Here is a 25,754-nt window from a genome sequence, read left to right as displayed (position 1 = left end):
TTACCCTGGAGGTCCACTCCTCTGTGGTGTTGTGAACAGTCACAGTCACGTAGCTTTCCGTTACCCTGGAGGTCCACTCCTCTGTGGTGTTGTGAACAGTCACAGTCATGTAGCTTTCCTTACCCTGGAGGTCCACTCCTCTGTGGTGTTGTGAACAGTCACAGTCACGTAGCTTTCCTTACCCTAGAGGTCCACTCCTCTGTGGTGTTGTGAACAGTCACAGTCACGTAGCTCTCCGTTACCCTGGAGGTCCACTCCTCTGTGGTGTTGTGAACAGTCACAGTCACGTAGCTTTCTGTTACCTTGGAGGTCCACTCTGTGGTGTAGTGAGCAGTCACAGTCACGTAGCTCTCCGTTACCCTGGAGGTCCACTCCTCTGTGGTGTAGTGAGCAGTCACAGTCACGTAGCTCTCCGTTACCCTGGAGGTCCACTCCTCTGTGGTGTAGTGAGCAGTCACAGTCACGTAGCTTTCTGTTACCTTGGAGGTCCACTCCTCTGTGGTGTTGTGAACAACACAGTCACGTAGCTTTCCGTTGCCCTGGAGGTCCACTCCTCTGTGGTGTTGTGAACAGTCACAGTCACGTAGCTTTCCTTACCCTGGAGGTCCACTCCTCTGTGGCGTTGTGAACAGTCACAGTCACGTAGCTTTCCGTTACCCTGGAGGTCCACTCCTCTGTGGTGTTGTGAACAGTCACAGTCATGTAGCTTTCCTTACCCTGGAGGTCCACTCCTCTGTGGTGTTGTGAACAGTCACAGTCACGTAGCTTTCCTTACCCTAGAGGTCCACTCCTCTGTGGTGTTGTGAACAGTCACAGTCACGTAGCTCTCCGTTACCCTGGAGGTCCACTCCTCTGTGGTGTTGTGAACAGTCACAGTCACGTAGCTTTCTGTTACCTTGGATGTCCACTCCTCTGTGGTGTAGTGAGCAGTCACAGTCACGTAGCTCTCCGTTACCCTGGAGGTCCACTCCTCTGTGGTGTAGTGAGCAGTCACAGTCACGTAGCTTTCTGTTACCTTGGAGGTCCACTCCTCTGTGGTGTTGTGAACAACACAGTCACGTAGCTTTCCGTTGCCCTGGAGGTCCACTCCTCTGTGGTGTTGTGAACAGTCACAGTCACGTAGCTCTCCGTTACCCTGGAGGTCCACTCCTCTGTGGTGTAGTGAGCAGTCACAGTCATGTAGCTTTCCTTACCCTGGAGGTCCACTCCTCTGTGGTGTAGTGAACAGTCACAGTCACGTAGCTCTCCGTTACCCTGGAGGTCCACTCCTCTGTGGTGTAGTGAGCAGTCACAGTCACGTAGCTCTCCGTTACCCTGGAGGTCCACTCCTCTGTGGTGTAGTGAGCAGTCACAGTCATGTAGCTTTCCGTTGCCCTGGAGGTCCACTCCTCTGTGGTGTTGTGAACAGTCACAGTCACGTAGCTTTCCATTGCCCTGGATGTCCACTTGTATGTGGTGAGGGAAACAGAGGATGCCTTGGATAATTTGTCGACAGTTTTGATATTTTCCTGTTCATAAAGATCTGGCATGATCTCCATACTGAAGTGGGGGTATGAGGGGATTTCGTAGCGTGGCTCAAGTACTTTCACCATATTTTTAAACCCTTTTTTCCCACAACAGAGTATGGCCTCATGTCTGCAGTGATAAACATCCCAATTGATTTGGTGATGGCTTTAGTCCGGTCTGATTCTGCAGCAAAGGGCTTAAATGGCGCGGTGAGAAGTTGTATCTTGGCTGAGTTGGCTCCCGTCACTGAAACACCAGGGTGATGACGCTATAAATAATATGTGGCTATGCTCGATGTATTTCCATGATCATACGGCTTTCTTGTGGCACAATGCCTACACACTGTAATGGTGTTGTCCACCACCCTTCTTCCATCATCATATTTGACAGGGAAGCCAACATGCATGAGACTTGAATGAAGCAGGAGGCTTTTCCAGTTCTTCAGCTCCTCCGCTAGCCATGGCTGTCACTGCTCTTATTTCTTCTTTGCTTTTTGCAACGTGAGCATCCGTGAGTGATTCGTTGGGATTCAACATGCCTCGTTTACGTGAACAGTACACACAACTGCTTTAAAAAAATAATCAAACCTTCAGGCTTCAGAGTAAAACACAGCATACATCTGTCTTGTCTTTATCCTCTCACTGCAACTCTGCATCGATATTTAGGGAATTATTACTTTAAAAAGTAACAGCGACAGTAAAACTGTATTTCACACTATGATGGTTAAACTTTGCAAATGATCAGCGGTTCACATGCGTGCCGAACTGTGTGTGTTTTTTTTGGGGGGGGTGGGGTGTACGGATCACGGATCAACTATGGTCCGTTACACCACCACATTCAGCAGCATCTTTTGCGCATCACATAACCTGCACATTAAGAGTGGAAGCCTTTTCTGCTCACATGGGGTGGGTGCCATCTATTGCTGTTTGTATTTGGGAGCCCATTGATGGTATCATGGCAAAGATACCGCTCTTGACTTCAACCCGTTGTGAGATGGTGTATGGAAATGGTATGTTACTGTTAATTTAGCTGATGATTGCATCCAGAACATTGGCTCATCCAGCGCTGTGACATGCTGATCAGCATTAAAGTAGGTCTTAAATCCTCACAAAAAAAGATTGGTTTTGGGAAACTATATACAGTATGATGAGCCAATCTGTATTTGCTGCGGAAAAAGTCCCACCTATCACCAAAAACACACTGTGAAATGCAGCTTGAGCCAAATCTTCCAACAGAGCAAGATCAGCCATCTCTCATTCCATTTCACTTTCACGCTCGCCTCTAATTTAACAAATCACTGTACTTTATTATCTTAACAAATGCACTGGTGTGCTAAAATTATATTGCATGTCAAGAAAGACATGTTGCATGAATTCACAATGGAAATACAAAGAAATCGAAAAGGATTACTTCTATACTTCTACTTCCCATTCTATGCTTGAGAAGCAGTTCCGTTATTCCACCACTTGGCACTGTCGCATGGTCATGGCTGTGCGTACATTTATGCGCACTCTCAAGCAAATGTTCAAATTGATACAAGTCCCACTTTACATGGAAATGATCCCACACATGGTTTCCTCACAGATAAATGACTACACATGATTGATAAATGAGGCCACAGGGCTCTAAAGTACAAACATTTTGGTTGCATATGCTCGCAAATATTTTGCTGTGCTACCTGGAATTTTAATTTGCGAGCATCAGTGTACCTAGAAACACAATCACCCAGATAATAATTGTTGTAATGATTGGGCTTTGCTCTATCGTTATTTCCGAGTGCTCATCTGAAGAAACTACACTTTCGCTAGACTTCCCGAGTTTACACAGAGGTGTTCGGAGCATGCTAGATAGCTAATTAGCACAGGTGGTCGTTCGCCTCTTGTCTTCCGTCTGTTATCCGTAAATAAGCGCTGTAACATGGCGCATATGGCGCATGGCGCATACCCTTGATAGGCTGTAAAATGGCACATACCCTTGATAGGCTGTAAAATGGCACATACCCTTGATAGGCTGTAAAATGGAGCATACCCTTGATGGGGTTAGTGTGGGAACACTAACCCTATCAAGGTATGTATCAATTATTATTTTTTAATATATCAAATTTAAGGTCCTTATGCTTTAGAACCGTACCACAAGCGACGTGTGTTAATGTTCAGATTGAGCGTCGGGGCTCTTAACAAAACTCCCCTTTTCAGAAGACGCCTTCATCCAATGACTGTTGTGTGTAATGTAATGGAACTGAGAGTCATGATCAAGGGCTAGCTAACAACCTGGTAACTTAACTAATAGACTATATCCCAGCATTTGGGGGCACAGAAAGAATGAATGACTGATCTCTAGCATGTTGTCACTCAAAAATTATGTTCTTAAAGAGACAGTGTACACATTTCTATGTAATGCATCTCAATAGGAAAGTAGTGCTTTTACACAATGAGCACGGTTACATGGACACAGTAATGAGATTATTGTGGATAGTTTGTTTAAAACGTTTACGTGCTTCGCAAGAATAATGATTTCCCAAATAATCATGTTTACATTGCCACATCTTAAATCAGGCTACTGATGGGACTGATAAATGCAGGACTTTGATATCTCTAAAAACACACTCTCTGCAAAATGCAGCATCGGCCAAATCTTCCAACAGAGCAAGCTCAGCCATCTCTCATTCACTCAGTGTAGAAACCTAATATTCCACAAATTACTTTGTAATTTCAATGACAGGTATTTTTATCAACATTTTATCTTTTATAATAAACAAATGTATTTACAGGGTTACATACGGTGCATTCAGAAAGAATTCACACACCTTGACTTTTTCCACATTTTGTTACGTTACAGCCTTATTCTAAAATTGATGAATTCCCCCATCCCCTCATCAATCTACACACAATACCCCATAATGGCAAAGCAAAAACAGATTCAGAAATTTTAGCAAATTTATTAAAAATAAAAACACTTAAATATCACATTTACTTAATTATTCAGACCCTTTACTCAGTACTTTGTTGAAAAATATTTGGCAGCGCTTACAGCCTCGAGTCTTCTTGGGTATGATGAAACAAGCTTGGCACACATTTATTTGGGGAGTTTCTCCCATTCTTCTCTGCAGATCCTCTCAAGCTCTGTCAGGTTGGATGGGGAGGGGTCATTGTCTTGTTGGAAGGTGAACCTTCACCCGAGTTTGAGGTCTTGAGCGCTCTGGATCAGGTTTTCATCAAGGATCTCTCTGTACTTTGTATCTTTGTATCTTTGCCTCAATTCGGACTAGTCTCCCAGTCCCTGCCACTGAAACACATCCCCACAGAATGATGCTGCCACCACCATGCTTCACCGTAGGGATGGTGCCAGGTTTCCTCCAGACGTGACATTTGGCATTCAGGCCAAAGAGTTTAATCTTGGTTTTAACAGACCAGAGAATCTTGTTTCTCATGATCTGAGATTCTTTAGGTGCCTTTTGGCAAACTCCAAGTGGGCTGTCATGTGCCTTTTTACTGAGGAGTGGCTTCCGTCTGGCCACTCTACCATAAAGGCCTGATTGGTGTAGTGCCGCAGAGATTCCTTCTGAAAGGTTCTCCCATCTCCACAGAGGAACTCTAGAGCTCTGTCAGAGTGACCATCGGGATCTTGGCCACCTCCCTGACCTAGGCCCTTCTCCACCAATTGCTCAGTTTGGCCGGGCGGCCAGATGAAGGAAGAGTCTTGGTGGTTCCAAATATATATATTAAAAATATATATTTTCTGATGCTCCTAAATTCTACTAAGTTGTGAGCACCGGCCTCCCGGGTGGCGCAGTGGTTAAGGGCGCTGTACTGCAGCGCCAGCTGTGCCATCAGAATCGCTGGGTTCGCGCCCAGGCTCTGTCGTAACCGGTCGCAACCGGGAGGTCCGTGGGGCGACGCACAATTGGCCTAGTGTCGTCCGGGTTAGGGAGGGCTTGGTCGGTAGAGATGTCCTTGTCTCATCGCACACCAGCGACTCCTGTGGCGGGCCGGGCGCAGTGTGCACTAACCAAGGTTGCCAGGTGCACGGTGTAGCCTCCAACACATGGTGCGGCTGGCTTCCGGGTTGGATGCGCGCTGTGTTAAGAAGCAGTGCGGCTGGTTGGGTTGTGTATCGGAGGACACATGACTTTCAACCTTCGTCTCTCCCGAGCCCGTACGGGAGTTGTAGCGATGAGACAAGATAGTAGCTACTACAACAATTGGATACCACGAAATTGGGGAGAAAAAGGGGTAAAAAAAATAGAAAAAAGTTGTGAGCACCAGTGCTATGTAAAATGCTGATTTAGAGCCCTACATGGGACTGACTGCACACGCAAATGTCGTGTGCAAATGTCGCCATTTGGATTACGGTTACCCAGTGAACAGACATGATGCAGTTTGACACACTGATCACATTGACATGATCAGAAACAATCAATTGTCTCTGTTTATCTTTGCAGTGGCACACCTGCATCTCTTTGTATCTCATGGTGTCTGTGTCACTGAGACTGTGTATATCATGGTGTCTGTGTCACTGAGACTGTGTATATCATGGTGTCTGTGTCACTGAGACTGTGTATATCATGGTATCTGTGTCACTGAGACTGTGTATATCATGGTGTCTGTGTCACTGAGACTGTGTATATCATGGTATCTGTGTCACTGAGACTGTGTATATCATGGTGTCTGTGTCACTGAGACTGTGTATATCATGGTATCTGTGTCACTGAGGCTGTGTATATCATGGTGTCTGTGTCACTGAGACTGTGTATATCATGGTGTCTGTGTCACTGAGACTGTGTATATCATGGTATCTGTGTCACTGAGACTTTGTATATCATGGTGTCTGTGTCACTGAGACTGTGTATATCATGGTGTCTGTGTCACTGAGACTGTGTATATCATGGTATCTGTGTCACTGAGACTGTGTATCTCATGGTATCTGTGTCACTGAGACTGTGTATATCATGGTATCTGTGTCACTGAGACTGTGTATATCATGGTATCTGTGTCACTGAGACTGTGTATCTCATGGTGTCTGTGTCACTGAGACTGTGTATCTCATGGTGTCTGTGTCACTGAGACTGTGTATATCATGGTATCTGTGTCACTGAGACTGTGTATATCATGGTGTCTGTGTCACTGAGACTGTGTATCTCATGGTGTCTGTGTCACTGAGACTGTGTATATCATGGTGTCTGTGTCACTGAGACTGTGTATATCATGGTGTCTGTGTCACTGAGACTGTGTATATCATGGTGTCTGTGTCACTGAGAGTTCCTCATAGAGTGTGAGTGTCTCTAAGAGTGTGTCACTGGCTGTGTAGTACACCCCACCTTTGGTCTAGCTCTATGTTGAAGCTGGAGCTACCTGATAAGTGTGTCACTGACCCCGTATTTAAGGATCAGAGGAGGGACGGATGAGAGGTGAGAGGGATGGCAGTACCTGACATGAGAGCGGCGGAGGGGTAAGCAGCTTAAAATGACTCCTGCGGAGATTACGGGGGGAGGGGGGGGGGGGTAAGAGGGGGGAGGAGAGGTGGGAGGGTGGGGAGATGAATGGGACAGGAGTAGTGGGAGAAGGAAAGGAGAGGAGTGGAAAGTGTTTGATAGCTCCAAAACCATTTCTATCCCTATGAATGGCATATTTATCAGAAAAGGTCAAGGAAGTGTCAGTAGTGCAGTCAAAGGGGAAACAACTAACCTTAACCCCTGGGTAGGATGTTACACCATGGCAATTGTATTGAAATAATTGATTTGAACCATCGGCATAGAGTGCTCTAAACAAATTTGTCACTGGTTATATGGAGCCAACACACATCAGCAAGCACAGCGACACACCACTACAAACTACCCCCTACCATCTGCCCCCCTACACACACACACACACACACACACACACACACACACACACACACACACACACACACACACACACACACACACACACACACACACACACACTTTCAAGGTTATCATGCTAGCTGCTGTCCACCGACCACCCCAGGTGAGCGCAGGTGCACTTATATAGATGCCCGTCACACAGTGTGGCTTGAGTCCACACACACATACACACACACTCTTATGTATTCCCCACCCCCTTCACACATAAATTCTTCCACCGTCCTCTTTCTCACTTCCCTGTGTAGTCTCCCTCATGAAATTATTGTACAGTGCATTTCCCTGTGTACAGTCGTGGTTTTGAGAATGACACAAATATTAATTTTCACAAAGTCTGCTGCCTTCAGTGTCTTTAGATATTTTTCTCAGATGTTACTATGGAATACTGAAGTATAATTACAAGCATTTCATAAGTGTCAAAGGCTTTTATTGACAATTACATGAAGTTGATGCAAAGAGTCAATATTTGCAGTGTTGACCCTTCTTTTTCAAGACCTCTGCCCTGGCATGCTGCCAATTAACTTCTGGGCCACATCCTGACTGATGGCAGCCCATTCTTGCATAATTAATGCTTGGAGTTTGTCAGAATTTGTGGGTTTTTGTTTGTCCACCCGCCTCTTGAGGATTGACCACAAGTTCTCAATGGGATTAAGGTCTGGGGAGTTTCCTGGCCATAGACCCAAAATATCGATGTTTTGTTCCCCGAGCCACTTAGTTATCACTTTTGCCTTATGGCAAGGTGCTCCATCATGCAGAAAAAGGCATTGTTCGTCACCAAACTGTTCCTGGATGGTTGGGAGAAGTTGCTCTCGAAGGATGTGTTGGTACCATTCTTTATTCATGGCTGTGTTCTTAGGCAAAATTGTGAGTGAGCCCACTCCCTTGGCTGAGAAGCAAACCCACACATGAATGGTCTCAGGATGCTTTACTGTTGGCATGACACAGGGCTGATGGTAGCGCTCACCTTGTCTTCTCCGGGCAAGCTTTTTTCCAGATGCCCCAAACAATCGGAAAGGGGATTCATCAGAGAAAATTACTTTACCCCCAGTCCTCGGCAGTCCAATCCCTGTACCTTTTGCCGAATATCAGTCTGTCCCTGATGTTTATCCTGGAGAGAAGTGGCTTCTTTGCTGCCCTTCTTGACACCAGGCCATCCTCCAAAAGTCTTCACCTCACTGTGCCTGCAGATGCACTCACACAGATTATATCTGACAGCACTCACACTCCTAGACATTCCCGCACTGATAACAAACGGGACTCTCATGGTTTTAATGCCTTCATCCTGGTATATATGGAAGTATACTGTACTAAACTCTCTATGGCAGACAAATGAGACATTGGTGCTATGGGATGGATTATTAAGAATAGCCATTGTGTATCACGTGTCAAATATCTGTGTATGTCTCACACAAGACAAGCAGAAACAGTCAAAATACACTGACTGTGGTCTGAAAGCGGGAACGGTATAAGCTTAGTTGACACAGTGAATACAGTGAGCATTGTATTTGACTGGGATTGAGGTGAAATTAAGAAAGGTTGGAGAAGAGATGAAGAAGAGGTTTGAAGATCAGATTGAGGTGAGATTGACTAACCATCCTCCAGGGGAGCTGTCTTCCGTGAGAAGTAGTCTACTGTCTTCCTGTTGTGGCAGTTAGATGGATATGTACAGTAACAGTTAGGAGAGAAGCAGACTGATAACAGTGCAGCCTAGTGGCAGAGGAACAAAGAACAAACACACACAGCACAGCTACGGTTGTGTGTGTGTGTGTTTATATTTGTACAAGAGAACAGGATGCTGCACGTAGGCACACTGCACACGATGAGCGGGAACCTTTGTAGCCTCACACAACCCCCCCCTGTGTCCCTTTGCCAGGGGAAGCGTTTGGCAGGCACAACCACTGCCAGCATTTGGCTGTGACACTCATCTCCTCCATCCTTCCCTCCCCCTTACTCCTGCTCAGTCTCCCCGTTCACAAGGCCAGCTGCACGCACGCACACACGCACACACGCACGCACACACAAGTTGGTGACACTTCATTGCGGTGGTTAAAACAAAGGCTACATCGCTTTCACCCAGAGCAGTGTCCTCAAAAAGTTATGCTGTGATTGATGGGGAGCCAAAACCCTTGATCCAGTCACCCTTTAGCTACAGGGCAAACACAATACTCAGTCTGCAATCAGATGCATACACACACACACACCCACACACACCCACACACACACACACACCCACACACACACACACACACACACACACACACACACACACACACACACACACACACACACACACACACACACACACACACACACACACACACACACACACACACACACACACACCTATCTCTCTGTTTTACTCCTTTGTGAACCTTCAGTGATAATGTCATTGCCAAGTTTCCCTTTGTCAGAGGGATCAATATCTGATCATTGTCCTTGAATCTAACACTCCCACACACTCCCACCAGAACGTCTGACTATCTGAATCAGATATGTGCCATAGGGAACATTTAGGATTAAGCTGTAGGAAGCAACAACAAGCCTACACACCCAGACAGGTCACCCGGGATACACGTCAGTATTCCACGTCCATCCATGTCTGAGGACACCGGGAGATGATGTGGAAACCGGCTACTAGGGGCAATATTGAGCGCTGTTACCACAATGTAGGTGTCAGTGTTGTGGACTGGGATGGTGGTTGGCCGTAAACACCTGCCTCAGGTTGCAAGTTTGAATCCAGCGATTGAAAGTTGGTTTTGATATTTTGGTTTTAGGCCTATCCCAAACCTTAACCATTACCTTAACAATTCACAGTTAATACCTAACCTTAACCCTTACCTTAACCATTAACAGTTAATACCTGACCTTAACCCTTACCTACACCATTCAGAGTTAATACCTAACCTTAACCCTTACCTACACCATTCAGAGTTAATACCTAACCTTAACCCTTACCTTAACCATTCACAGTTAATACCTAACCTTAACCCTTACCTACACCATTCAGAGTTAATACCTAACCTTAACCCTTACCTTAACCATTCACAGTTAATACCTAACCTTAACCCTTACCTACACCATTCAGAGTTAATACCTAACCTTAACCCTTACCTACACCATTCAGAGTTAATACCTAACCTTAACCCTTACCTACACCATTCACAGTTAATACCTAACCTTAACCCTTACCTACACCATTCACAGTTAATACCTAACCTTAACCCTTACATACACCATTCAGAGTTAATACCTAACCTTAACCCTTACCTACACCATTCAGAGTTAATACCTAACCTTAACCCTTACCTACACCATTCAGAGTTAATACCTAACCTTAACCCTTACCTACACCATTCAGAGTTAATACCTAACCTTAACCCTTACCTACACCATTCAGAGTTAATACCTAACCTTAACCCTTACCTACACCATTCAGAGTTAATACCTAACCTTAACCCTTACCTACACCATTCAGAGTTAATACCTAACCTTAACCCTTACCTACACCATTCACAGTTAATACCTAACCTTAACCCTTACCTACACCATTCACAGTTAATACCTAACCTTAACCCTTACCTACACCATTCAGAGTTAATACCTAACCTTAACCCTTACCTACACCATTCAGAGTTAATACCTAACCTTAACCCTTGCCTTAAACACCTTGAAATTTCACATTTGAGAAACATGGATGAAAGTCAAATTCTGCCGTGAGACTGTGAGAGCTGGTAGGCACACCACTGATTATCGATGACCTTCAGTTGAGCATTTTACTATATTCCACTGTCTCAACTTAAACAAAGAGTTGAAAGAAATACTGCGTGGTGAATTGTGATTTCTGTTAAAGGTCCAATGCAGCTGTTTTTACCTCAATAATCAAATCATTTATTGGTAACAATTAAATACCTTACTGTGATTGTTTTCAATTGAAATTGTAAAAAATATATTTTAAAAAAATAGCTTTTTAACAAATGGCAATTTCTCAAGCAAGAATTTTGCTAGCACTGTCTGGGAGTGATCTGAGTAGTGAGAGGAAAACTGAAAACTAGCTGTTATTGGCAGAGAGATTTGGACCTGTCTTTCTTAACTCATTTACAGCATTGTGATCACAATGGATGGCTAGAACTCCATCCACCAAAACAGACAGAAATTTCAGCCAGTCATTTCAAACAGCTCTTACACTAAAAAGGCATTATCCTAATTTTCCCAATTCACAGTACTATTCCAACCTCATAGTGTGGAAATATATATAAAACACAGAAAAATCACATTTTTGACTAAACTGGGCCTTTAATATTAATTGGCAACCTTTTTCCAAAATAAGAAATGCTTAAGGAATATGTTCTATGTTGTGGAGTTTTCTTGATATACAATAGAGCAACACATTTGTATGTACAAATATAATGATAATTACTTCCGTGCATTTAAAAAAAAAGAATTTGTAGGAGAAAATGGAAAAAAAGAGAGATGTCAGAGAGAGGAGAGAGGTGTAGTTGAGGGAGAGCAAGCAAGCCCAAGACGGGAAGGCGACATAGCTGGGAGGGAAAGAGGAGAGATTGAGATTCAGAGGCAGAGAGTAAAAGATGGTCAAAAGTGCGTGCGGGAGAGAGAAAAAGAAAGAGAGACACAGCGGGAGTGTCAGAGAGAGAGAGAGGCTCTGAAGTGAGATGGGTAAAGGTGAGGTATCGTGTGAGTGTTTCTTTAGTGGACCTGCCGAATCCTGTGCTCTAATTGGTTAATGACGTTTTAGTGACAGCCTGTTCCCTCCCTCCCACTGCCTGGTGAGTGTGTATGTATGTGTGAGAGCAGACAGAGAGGCTGAGAAGCACAGAGGCAGTCTCTAACTCTAGCCCAATGAGCTCTCAGCCCCTCACACACACACTCTCTCTCAGCGCTGGCTCAGGCTCCGCTTCAACACTGGGACACAGAGAGAGGCAGCAAGAGGCGGAGAAGGAGAGTAAGAGAGAGGGAGTGAGGAAGAGGAAGAGCGGGAGATCGGTAGTGTGTATGTGTGTGTGAGAGAGAGAGCACCATGGCTTTAGACCCAGGGCTCGTAGCACTGCTTCTATGGACTATACCACTACAAGTACTGGGCAACGCCGGAAACAACAATAACAATGAAGGTAAAGCAGGTGTGTGTGTGTCTGTGTGTGTGTCTGTATGTGTGTCTGTGCCTGCGTGCGTGCCTGTGCTTGTGTACGAAAATGAGAGGGGGGCAGCAGGGGAATCACGTGTATACACACTGGCACTCACACACACATTCATTCGTGTGGACAGGCGTGAATTATTTGTGTCTCATGCCTTCAGCCAGGATTAACTTATCACATGTGGAGCTGAGCTGAAGTATGAAAGCAAGACTACCTGAAGCACACACACACACACACACACACACACACACACACACACACACACACACACACACACACCCCCCCCCCCCCCCCACACACACACACACACACACACAAACACACAAACATGCCGTCAAGCCCTATCTGAACTTCCTATCTGTTAGAAAGTTCATCCTGGCAAACTGATGAAAGTTTCCCCTGAAGGCAATACCTTATGGGGATGCTCGGTGTGTGTGTGCTGTTGAGTCTATGTGCGTGTTTGCGCACATGCAGAGATTGCTCATATTGCTTGGTTATGCATGAGCTGGTGTATGAGTGAGTATCTGCATGAGAGAGATTGGATATGTGCGTCGCATGCCATCTAAGTACAATATTTCCTCAACAAAACGTTTTCTTGGAAAAAGCATGTAAACCAATCAGCAATGGGCAGTAGGCCAGGGATAGAAGATTACCGAGACATTGATTGTTGTGCTCTAAATGACACAGGGACAACATGCAGTAGATTACAATAATCATGCCTCAAATCCGTAGTCTAGAGTCCTCAGTAGAATAGACCATGATGATGACCAAATCACCTGAGAGGAATCAGGAATTCCTTTTGTTTGACAGTCTGCAGGACTGAAGGACAGTTTTCCTTTAGTTGGAAATCTATTCATGATAAAACTATGAGCTGAATCACTGTGTTTCTGACGGTGTCCCAAGACAACAACAGATGCTAGGAAAAACAATTCCATCCATAACCGTGTGAGAAATATCAGGGTTTGTTTTTGTCCTTCTTCTTGTCCTCCGTCCTACAATCTCGTGGCAGCATCTGTTTGTTTTCACTTGTTAAACTTGTTTCGCTCATCCTCTGTGTCCCCTGTGTGCATGGGTGTGAGCGTGCGTGTTTGACCTAGTATGTGTGTGTGTGTGTGTGTGTGTGTGTGTGTGTGTGTGTGTGTGTGCGCACGTCCGCGCGTGCATGCTTGTATGTGTGTGTGTCTGCGTGTGCGTGCGTGTGTGTGTGACAGGAAGGGTCTGTTCTTGTCATGCGTCTTGTCTCCTGAGACTCAGAGCAGGTCTTGGCGTGACTGTCAGAGCTCTTGCCCCGCTGGCAGCATCAGCTTAACACTGCCCAGGAAAGAGTGATGGAGAGAGAGAGGGAGAGAGGATGGTGGAGAGATTTCAGTATTTATCTCAGAACAGAGAGAAAGCACAGAAGAGAGAGGGATGACAGGGGAAAGGAAGGATGGCAGTTTATCCTCAGTTTAGCGCAGTGAAGAAAGGACAGAGAGAGAAGGAGAGAGGAGAGCTCTAAGGTCAGTGATAGGCTGTGTGGATAGAAAGAGAGAGGAGGGCTTTTAAGGTCAGTGATAGGCTATGTGAATAGAAAGAGAGAGGAGGGCTTTTAAGGTCAGTGATAGGCTGTGTGGATAGAAAGAGAGAGGAGGGCTCTTAAGGTCAGTGATAGGCTGTGTGGATAGAAAGAGAGCGGAGGGCTCTAAGGTCAGTGATAGGGTGTGTGGATAGAAAGAGAGCAGAGGGCTCTAAGGTCAGTGATAGGCTGTGTGGATAGAAAGAGAGAGGAGGTCTCTTAAGGTCAGTGATAGGCTGTGTGGATAGAAAGAGAGAGGAGGGCTCCAAGGTCAGTGATAGGCTGTGAGGATAGAAAGAGAGAGGAGGGCTCTAAGGTCAGTGATAGGCTGTGTGGATAGAAAGAGAGAGGAGGGCTCTTAAGGTCAGTGATAGGCTGTGTGGATAGAAAGAGAGCGGAGGGCGCTAAGGTCAGTGATAAGCTGTGAGGATAGAAAGAGAGAGGAGGGCTCCAAGGTCAGTGATAGGCTGTGTGGATAGAAAGAGAGCGGAGGGCTCTAAGGTCAGTGATAGGGTGTGTGGATAGAAAGAGAGCAGAGGGCTCTAAGGTCAGTGATAGGCTGTGTGGATAGAAAGAGAGAGGAGGTCTCTTAAGGTCAGTGATAGGCTGTGTGGATAGAAAGAGAGAGGAGGGCTCCAAGGTCAGTGATAGGCTGTGAGGATAGAAAGAGAGAGGAGGGCTCTAAGGTCAGTGATAGGCTGTGTGGATAGAAAGAGAGAGGAGGGCTCTTAAGGTCAGTGATAGGCTGTGTGGATAGAAAGAGAGCGGAGGGCTCTAAGGTCAGTGATAGGCTGTGAGGATAGAAAGAGAGAGGAGGGCTCCAAGGTCAGTGATAGGCTGTGTGGATAGAAAGAGAGAGGAGGGCGCTAAGGTCAGTGATAAGCTGTGAGGATAGAAAGAGAGAGGAGGGCTCCAAGGTCAGTGATAGGCTGTGTGGATAGAAAGAGAGAGGAGGGCTCTAAGGTCAGTGATAGGCTGTGAGGATAGAAAGAGAGAGGAGAGCTCTAAGGTCAGTGATAGGCTATGTGAATAGAAAGAGAGAGGAGAACTCTAAGGTCAGTGATAGGCTGTGAGGATAGAAAGAGAGAGGAGGGCTCTAAGGTCAGTGATATGCTGTGTGGATAGAAAGAGAGAGGAGAGCTCTAAGGTCAGTGATAGGCTGTGAGGATAGAAAGAGAGAGAAGATGTTGAGACAACAAAGTAGGAGCCCCCCTTCTCTTTCCATCCATATCCCTGTCTAGAAGCTAGCAATGATTACAAAAACACAACAGACATATGTGTATATCTGTTCCTCCACTTAAATGATACCATATACAGTACATAGACTATAACCACTCATTGTTCCACTACTAGTTTCAAGTTCCTGCTTTCAGTTGGAGATGCAGTGTTTGTGATCTAGTCTGAATACTCACCTGCTGATCACGCAACCCCCGTGACCCCAATCACACTAGTGGAGGCTGGCTGCAGGGCATTGGCCTGCTCAATCACACACAGCACGCCACCTCCTTATAATACTGTACTACTGTACATTGCAACAGGATATACAAAAAGAGAATAGGGGGTTACAGAATTAGCATATTTCATTTAATTTAAACAAGTTTTCATTGTAAATGTGGTTTTAGGAAAAATAGTTTATTTATATATCTAAGGTAGATTAACATGGATCATGGAACCCCTAATTGCCTGGAAAAAGAGGCCTTTCATAATGTTTCTGTCAAATGTTCTATTTTAAATACATTTTATTTTGTTGATCAACATCCAAATAACTCACAATTGTTGTTTTCTGTATTTGTTCGAAGTTCATTTAAACGTTCCAATGATGAGCCCCTCTGAATCAGTACCACTCTGAATCCGTTCCACTCTGAATCAGTTCCACTCTGAATCAGTACCACTCTGAATCAGTTCCACTCTGAATCAGTTCCACTCTGAATAAGTACAACTCTGAATAAGTACCACTCTGAATCAGTTCCACTCTGAATCAGTTCCACTCTACATCAGTTCCAGTCTGAATCAGTTCCAGTCTGAATCAGTTCCAGTCTGAATCAGTTCCAGTCTATATAAGTACCACTCAGAGTCAGATCCACTCTGAATCAGTTCCAGTCTGAATCAGTTCCAGTCTGAATCAGTTCCAGTCTGAATCAGTTCCAGTCTGAATCAGTTCCAGTCTGAATCAGTTCCAGTCTATATAAGTACCACTCAGAGTCAGATCCACTCTGAATCAGTTCCAGTCTGAATCAGTTCCAGTCTGAATCAGTTCCAGTCTGAATCAGTTCCAGTCTGAATCAGTTCCAGTCTATATAAGTACCACTCAGAGTCAGATCCACTCTGAATCAGTTCCAGTCTGAATCAGTTCCAGTCTGAATCAGTTCCAGTCTGAATCAGTTCCAGTCTATATAAGTACCACTCTGAGTCAGATCCATAATTAGTGTTTCTCATCTACATTCACATTATTATTCAAGTCATAACTTGTTCAATTACTTTACTGTTCTCAATTATGGTTAATTTCAACAGATATCCTAATTTGAAATATTCAACTTGTTCTTTGAGATGGAATATTACTATATAGAATGTATTATACATATGAACATTTAATTTATTCATCAGAAAATGTCCTGTTATGGAATACATGCTCATGTAATTCTTAAAAATAAAAATAATACATTTTTTTTGTAAACATTTTACCCCCTTTTTCTCCCCAATTTCATGTTATCCAATTGTTAGTAATTACTATCTTGTCTCATCGCTACAACTCCCGTACGGGCTCGGGAGAGACGAAGGTCGAAAGCCATGTGTCCTCCGATACACAACCCAACCAAGCTGCACTGCTTCTTAACACAGCACATCCAACCCGGAAGCCAGCCGCACCAATGTGTCGGAGGAAACACCGTGCACCTGGCAACCTTGGTTAGCGTGCACTGCGCCCGGCCCGCCACAGGAGTCGCTGGTGCGCGATGAGACAAGGATATCCCTACCGGCCAAACCCTCCCTAACCCGGACGACGCTAGGCCAATTGTGCAACGCCCAACGGACCTCCCGGTCGCGGCCGGTTGCGACAGAGCCTGGGCCGGAACCCAGGGTCTCTGGTGGCACAGCTAGCGCTGCGATGCAGTGGGTTCATGTAATTCTGATTACATTGTATTAACTAATTGCTAGATTATGAATATAATGTGAATAATCTTATGGTCATGATCATGTTTTTTTATAATAATTGTATGCATCTCAATGTAATTCTGTGTAACTACAAACCATACTGTCAAATAGTTAAAACACTTGCCTAGTTAAATAAGGGTTACAAATAAATATCTATGTAATTTTGTGAAATGTTACATAGATAGTTATGACGATGTTAATTTGGCCTACAGTTGACAATGGATTGATTTATATACAGTGGGGAGCGAAATGAATTCATGAGTGAGAATGCTACAGAGGGTCATCTATCATACCCCCTAGACATGCTAACCTCCCATGATATTGAAATGGTGAGAGGTTAGCATTGGGATATGATATTTGACCCTCTGTAATTTTCTCACTCATCATTATTTACAATTCATTCAGGATGTAACCATGGTAGCATCCACATTAATGTAGAAATGTTTAGAAACACATTATATTCTTATTTACAATGAAAGTGACTCCAAATTGACACAATACAATATTTTCCATTAATTTCTATTGGGCACAAAATAATCTGAAGCACAACAAAACGAACTGCAAATGCATCCAACACGTTTGTAGAGTCACACGCTTGATGTAGGCATTGCGTGTTGGGAGTATGGGACCAAATACTACACTTTTGACTACTTTATTCATAAGAATCTTCAGTGGTGTCAATCATTTTGACCCCTGCTTTTTACATTTTTTTCTCTGAGAAATTGTATTAGTACAAAAACATTATTGGGAAATTATATTATTAACATACAATATAGCTCAGTTTTTGAATTAGTTATTTTATATAGCTACTTTTGCTCATTTTTATTAAGAGTGTCGGTAATGTTTGACCCAAATGTATGTATATCATAAACCACATATCATCAATGCACACGGTTATGTTATATCATAAACCACATATCATCAATGCACACGGTTATGTTATATCATAAACCACATATCATCAATGCACACGGTTATGTTATATCATCAACCACATATCATTAATGCACACGGTTATGTTATATCATAAACCACATATCATCAATGCACACGGTTATGTTATATCATAAACCACATATCATCAATGCACACGGTTATGTTATATCATAAACCACATATCATCAATGCACACGGTTATGTTATATCATAAACCACATATCATCAATGCACACGGTTATGTTATATCATAAACCACATATCATCAATGCACACAGTTATGTATGTATATCATAAACCACGTATCATCAATGCACACGGTTATGTATGTATATCATAAACCACATATCATCAATGCACACAGTTATGTTATATCATAAACCACATATCATCAATGCACACGGTTATGTTATATCATAAACCACGTATCATCAATGCACACAGTTATGTATGTATATCATCAACCACGTATCATCAATGCACACAGTTATGTATGTATATCATAAACCACATATCATCAATGCACACAGTTATGTATGTATATCATCAACCACGTATCATCAATGCACACAGTTATGTATGAATATACAAAGAGAGGAGATCAAATATAGAACGTGGTTTTGCAATTATCCAACTTATTAATATTGTTTAACATTAATTCTGTAAAATATTTTCTGATAAACATCTTACAATGGCACCAAATCTTTTTTAGGGGATAATTATAATTTGATAATTAAAAAACAGTATTTCATCTAAAGAGATGTCCCCCAGACAGCAGATTCCTTTTAAAACACTTATGTTGGATGTTCTGAGAGTTTCAGACGACAATTGCTTGGAAAAATTAATTTAACTTTTTGCTGGGGTTTAGCTTAAGGGCAATGACAAATATTACAAGTATACGGGAAAGCAGATAACCTTAGAAATGAAAGTAAGACGGAGAAAATGAAATGTAGTGAGGAAGTTTAAAGCTCTCAGAGATGACGGTTAGCACTCAATCAAGCGTATACCTGCTTCTGATGAGGAGCACAACTCCAATTTGCTAATCCTCCACACACACACACACACACACACACACACACACACACACACACACACACACACACACACACACACACACACACACACACACACACACACACACACACACACACACACACACACACACACACACACACACACACACTCCCAAAGACTGAATATACATTGAGTGTACAAAATATTAAGAACTCCTGCTCTTTCCATGACAGACTGACCAGGTGAATCCAGGTGAAAGCTATAATCCCTTATTGAGCTCACCTGTTAAATCCACTTCAGTGTAGATGAGGGGGAGGATACAGGTTAAAGAAAGGTTTTTAAGCCTTTAGACAATTGAGACATGAATTGTGTATGTGTGCCTTTCAGAGGGTGAATGGGCAAGACAAATTATTTAAGTGCCTTTGAACGGGGTATGGTAGTAAATGCCAGGCACACCGGTTTGAGTGTGTCAAGGACTGCAACGCTAATGGGTTTTTATCACTCAACAATTTCCTGTCTGTATCAAGAAGGGTCCACCACCCAAAGGACATCCAGCCAACTTGACACAAATATGGGAAGCATTGGAGTCAACATGGGCCAGCATCCCTGTGGAAAACGTTCGACACCTTGTAGAGTCCATGCCCCGATGAACTGAGGCTGTTCTGAGGGCAATATTAGGAAGGTGTTCCTAATGGTTTATATGGTCAGTGCACATCGAGACACACGCACACACACACACACACACACACACACACACACACACACACACACACACACACACACACACACACACACACACACATCAACAATGTTAGCAGCCATTTTTTAAACAAAACAGACATTCTGCAGGTAAGAGAGTGATCGACGCAAGTTCATTTGCAGAACATACTGAACCCTTCATTCTAAAAGCATCTGGTGTAAATTTGTTATCAAAACTCAGACACGACCGTGATGCAGACTGAGACTTGGCAGTGTTTTACCCGTGTTTGTGATTAAATTGGTTCCATGGTCTCCAGACTCCTGCAATAGCCCACACAGGCACCATCAGACATGTTACAGTGTTATTTGACACTGTTATCTGACAGCTCATTTAAATTTGTACAGCTATTTTGACAGGCATGAATGTTTGTATTCAGCAATATTGTTTGACATGGTATTTGCCTGGCAGCATATTGTCAAATGTTTCCTTGTGGGAATGCTAGTGAAGCAATCATCTACACATGGCCTAAAAGGTGCACGTCAGGCCTACTGTGTTTCAGTGCACACTGAAGTAAATGCTGCGTGCGTTTCTGAGAAGTCAGGCACCATAATAAGTGTGTCCATCAAAGTCTGTAGCGGCTGTGTGTTTGTGTGCTTGCGTGCACGCATACGTGTGTGTGTGTTCATACTTGCATGTGTGTGTTCATATTTTGACTTTTACTGACAACTAACTTGTGTATTTCTATAAAAGCAGGCAGATGGTGAAATCTGAAATCAAATTCCTTCTTCCCCCTGAGAGGCAGTAATATCACTACATGTTTGTAGAATGTCGTTGCGTATTTCTGTGTTAGTGAGAGAGAGAGGAATGACAGAAAAAGAGAGAGAGAGAGAGAGATGAGGACATGGGGCAAGGAAACAGTTGGGAGGGGAGGAGAAAGCGAAGAGGAAATGGGAAATGGATTCCACTACGACATGAGTGTAGAATCTGTATGCATCTCTTTATCTCTCTCTTCCTTTGAATAGCAGTATACGCCCTGGAAAATTCCTGACTTGAGATCCCAATTTTCTTGCAAATCTCCCATTGACATAATTGCATGATTTAGTAAATCCTACTGTAGGTGTACCACGGTTGGAATTTAAATGTGGTCAGGACAGGATGGGATGTAATGGGATGTAGGAAACTTAGCATTGACATCAGATGAAAATATCCGCGTCATGTCTGTGTTTAAGGTGTGTCTGCCTTAACACCTACAACGTTTGTCTGTCTGTCTGTCTGTCTGTCTGTCTGTCTGTCTGTCTGTCTGTCTGTCAGCAAGCAAGCGCGCAGTTTCCCCTCCAGCCTGGTAAACTGCAGGACATGAAAACCCCCACAGAGAATGGGCCATATACCTAGTTAGGCAATGAGTGAGTTTATTACAGTCCACTACTCTACAGAAGGACAGGGGAAACGATACATAATGTTAACGACATAGGCAATGTATTGTTACTGATATTCTACAAAGTTCAGAGCCGCAAAGCCGCATAGCTGCACACTATTGAGACCTGCTTTACATGGTTTTGACCCATGGAATTGCTGTACTAATGCCAAGTTTGTTTGGCTTGACCAGGTAGTTATTGGAGATCATTTCATTGATGTATCAATACAGCACTGGCTTCCCCCAACTTTTTTCCACCTGCCCTGGTTCCATGAACAACGTGGTCTGAGGTGTGAGGGGTTGAGAGAGGCTCACCTCGTGGGGGACTATTTCCTGACTACTGCCAAGGTGTGTTGCTCTTTTTTCCACTATTAGCTGCTGAAGCATCACCCAGGTGGGTGCTACCCTTCAGTAGTGGACTAATCAGCCTACCGACAGAGGAGGAGCCCACGCCCCCCTTTCGGAAAAGCTGACCACGACTCCATTTTGTTGATCCCTGCCTACAGACAGAAACTAAAACAAGAGGCTCCCACGCTGAGGTCTGTCCAACGCTGGTCCGACCAAGCTGACTCCACACTCCAAGACTGCTTCCATCACGTGGACTGGGAGATGTTTCGTATTGCGTCAGATAACAACATTGACGAATACGCTGATTCGGTGTGCGAGTTCATTAGAACGTGCGTTGAAGATGTCGTTCCCATAGCAACGATTAAAACATTCCCTAACCAGAAACCGTGGATTGATGGCAGCATTCGTGTGAAACTGAAAGCGCGAACCACTGCTTTTAATCAGGGCAAGGTGTCTGGTAACATGACCGAATACAAACAGTGCAGCTATTCCCTCCGCAAGGCTATCAAACAAGCTAAGCGCCAGTACAGAGACAAAGTAGAATCTCAATTCAACGGCTCAGACACAAGAGGCATGTGGCAGGGTCTACAGTCAATCACGGACTACAGGAAGAAATCCAGCCCAGTCACGGACCAGGATGTCTTGCTCCCAGGCAGACTAAATAACTTTTTTGCCTGCTTTGAGGACAATACAGTGCCACTGACACGGCCTGCAACGAAAACATGCGGTCTCTCCTTCACTGCAGCCGAGGTGAGTAAGACATTTAAACGTGTTAACCCTCGCAAGGCTGCAGGCCCAGACGGCATCCCCAGCCGCGCCCTCAGAGCATGCGCAGACCAGCTGGCCGGTGTGTTTACGGACATATTCAATCAATCCCTATACCAGTCTGCTGTTCCCACATGCTTCAAGAGGGCCACCATTGTTCCTGTTCCCAAGAAAGCTAAGGTAACTGAGCTAAACGACTACCGCCCCGTAGCACTCACATCCGTCATCATGAAGTGCTTTGAGAGACTAGTCAAGGACCATATCACCTCCACCCTACCTGACACCCTAGACCCACTCCAATTTGCTTACCGCCCAAATAGGTCCACAGACGATGCAATCTCAACCACACTGCACACTGCCCTAACCCATCTGGACAAGAGGAATACCTATGTGAGAATGCTGTTCATCGACTACAGCTCGGCATTCAACACCATAGTACCCTCCAAGCTCGTCATCAAGCTCGAGACCCTGGGTCTCGACCCCGCCCTGTGCAACTGGGTACTGGACTTCCTGACGGGCCGCCCCCAGGTGGTGAGGGTAGGCAACAACATCTCCTCCCCGCTGATCCTCAACACTGGGGCCCCACAAGGGTGCGTTCTGAGCCCTCTTCTGTACTCCCTGTTCACCCACGACTGCGTGGCCACGCACGCCTCCAACTCAATCATCAAGTTTGCGGACGACACAACAGTGGTAGGCTTGATTACCAACAACGATGAGACGGCCTACAGGGAGGAGGTGAGGGCCCTCGGAGTGTGGTGTCAGGAAAATAACCTCACACTCAACGTCAACAAAACTAAGGAGATGATTGTGGACTTCAGGAAACAGCAGAGGGAACACCCCCCTATCCACATCGATGGAACAGTAGTGGAGAGGGTAGCAAGTTTTAAGTTCCTCGGCATACACATCACAGACAAACTGAATTGGTCCACTCACACAGACAGCATCGTGAAGAAGGCGCAGCAGCGCCTCTTCAACCTCAGGAGGCTGAAGAAATTCGGCTTGTCACCAAAAGCACTCACAAACTTCTACAGATGCACAATCGAGAGCATCCTGGCGGGCTGTATCACCGCCTGGTATGGCAACTGCACCGCCCTCAACCGTAAGGCTCTCCAGAGGGTAGTGAGGTCTGCACAACGCATCACCGGGGGCAAACTACCTGCCCTCCAGGACACCTACACCACCCGATGTCACAGGAAGGCCATAAAGATCATCAAGGACATCAACCACCCGAGCCACTGCCTGTTCACCCCGCTATCATCCAGAAGGCGAGGTCAGTACAGGTGCATCAAAGCTGGGACCGAGAGACTGAAAAACAGCTTCTATCTCAAGGCCATCAGACTGTTAAACAGCCACCACTAACACTGAGTGGCTGCTGCCAACACACTGACACTGACTCAACTCCAGCCACTTTAATAATGGGAATTGATGGGAAATGATGTAAATATATCACTAGCCACTTTAAACAATGCTACCTTATATAAATGTTACTTACCCTACATTATTCATCTCATATGCATACGTATATACTGTACTCTATATCATCGACGGTATCCTTATGTAATACATGTATCACTAGCCACTTTATACTATACTATGCCACTTTGTTTACATACTCATCTCATTTGTACATACTGTACCCGATACCATCTACTGTATCTTGCCTATGCTGCTCTGTACCATCACTCATTCATATATCCTTATGTACATTTTCTTTATCCCCTTACACTGTGTACAAGACAGTAGTTTTTGGAATTGTTAGTTAGATTACTTGTTATTACTGCATTGTCGGAACTAGAAGCACAAGCATTTCGCTACACTCGCATTAACATCTGCTAACCATGTGTATGTGACAAATAAAATTTGATTTGATTTGATTTGAACGATGTGCCTGATGAACAACTCCTGATCTCTACATTTGTTTTGTTTCTTTTTACATCGTCTTTGAGATTCTCTTTGTAATGAATAGCGCCATATAAAATAAACATTATTATTATTAGAATGAGATTTGTAAATATGTCAAAATGAGCCGCCAGACTACCATGACTATGTGGCTGTGGACGGTGAACTGAGCTTTACACATTGGCTTATTCATGTCAGCTTATATTGTTGAAAGCCTATAAACTAGCTGAAAATCTGGAGAAGTGTGTATTCTGAGAGGGATGCACACTAAATATGTCATGAAATTCTGAAATGTGTGTGACAGAATACCGATGTGAACATTCCACATTTCCACCAATAATAACAAATAGTGGTTTTAGAAGTAAAGAAAGAAGTCTGTATTGAGATAACTGTTAATTACAGCATGTGGCAGCAACATTCTCTGTATAATGGCTGTTTCTATATTCATTATGTTGTTTAGGAGGCAGAATACACAAAAATGAAAATCCACCACTATAACTTTGATTGAGTTGTAAAGTTGTCAGTGTGAATCCCACCTGGCCAGGCAGGAAGTATCGATGTTGACTGAAATCCCACCTTTCAGATGTCATTCATAATCCACCAGTTTGTCGATAAAGTATCTCTTTCTGCAAACTGTCAGTTTGAGAAACTATTGTGAGAAACTATTGAGTAATGTATATGAGTGAAGGAGAACAACAATGATCTGGAGACTCCAGTGACAAGAAAAAGTATGTGAACCCTTTGGAATTACCTGAATTTCTGCATAAATTGGTCATAACATTTGATCTGAACTTCATCTAAGTCACCACAATAGACAAACACAGACTGCTTAAACTAATAACACACAAATTATTGTATTTCTCTTGTCTATATTGAACACATAATTTAAACATTCACAGTGTAGGTTGCAAAAGGTATGTGAACCTCTCGGCTAATGACTTCTCCAAAAACTAATTGGAGTCAGGAGTCAATCAATGAGATTGGAGATGTTGGTTAGAGCTGCCCTGCCCTATAAAAAACACTCACAGCATTTGAGTTTGCTATTCACATGAAGCATTGTCTGATGTGAACCACGTCTCGAACAAATGAGATCTAAGAAGACCTAAGATTAAGAATTGTTGACTTGCATAAAGCTGGAAAGGGTTACTAAAAAGTATCTCTAAAAGCCTTGATGTTCATCAGTCCAAGGTAAGACAAATTGTTTATAAATGGAGAAAGTTCAGCACTGTTGCTACTCTCCCTAGGAGTGGTTGTCCTGCAGAGATGACTGCAAGAGCACAGCGCAGAATGCTTAATGAGGTTAAGAAGAATCCTAGAGTGTCAGCTAAAGACTTACAGAAATCTCTGGAACATGCAAACCTCTCTGTTGACGAGTCTACGGTACATAAAACACTTAACAAGAAGGGTGTTCACAGGAGGACACCATGGAAGAAGCC

The 25,754-nt window shown here is 44.0% G+C and overlaps 1 protein-coding gene across 1 annotated transcript in view; it reads left to right on the top strand.

Moving 5' to 3' along the window:
• The first annotated feature begins 12,214 nt into the window (after positions 1-12,214).
• The window catches only part of epha8 (eph receptor A8), a 104,202-nt gene continuing 90,662 nt past the window's right edge, over positions 12,215-25,754 (top strand). Inside the window, exon 1 of the mRNA XM_036950439.1 lies at positions 12,215-12,513. Coding sequence (XP_036806334.1) covers positions 12,423-12,513 — 91 coding nt within the window. The 5' untranslated portion in view covers positions 12,215-12,422. The remainder of the gene's footprint in view (positions 12,514-25,754) is intronic.

The sequence above is a fragment of the Oncorhynchus mykiss genome, chromosome 17 (genome assembly GCF_013265735.2).
Source record: "Oncorhynchus mykiss isolate Arlee chromosome 17, USDA_OmykA_1.1, whole genome shotgun sequence".
Lineage (NCBI taxonomy): Eukaryota > Metazoa > Chordata > Actinopteri > Salmoniformes > Salmonidae > Oncorhynchus > Oncorhynchus mykiss.
This window is presented reverse-complemented; position numbering and strand designations above follow the sequence as displayed.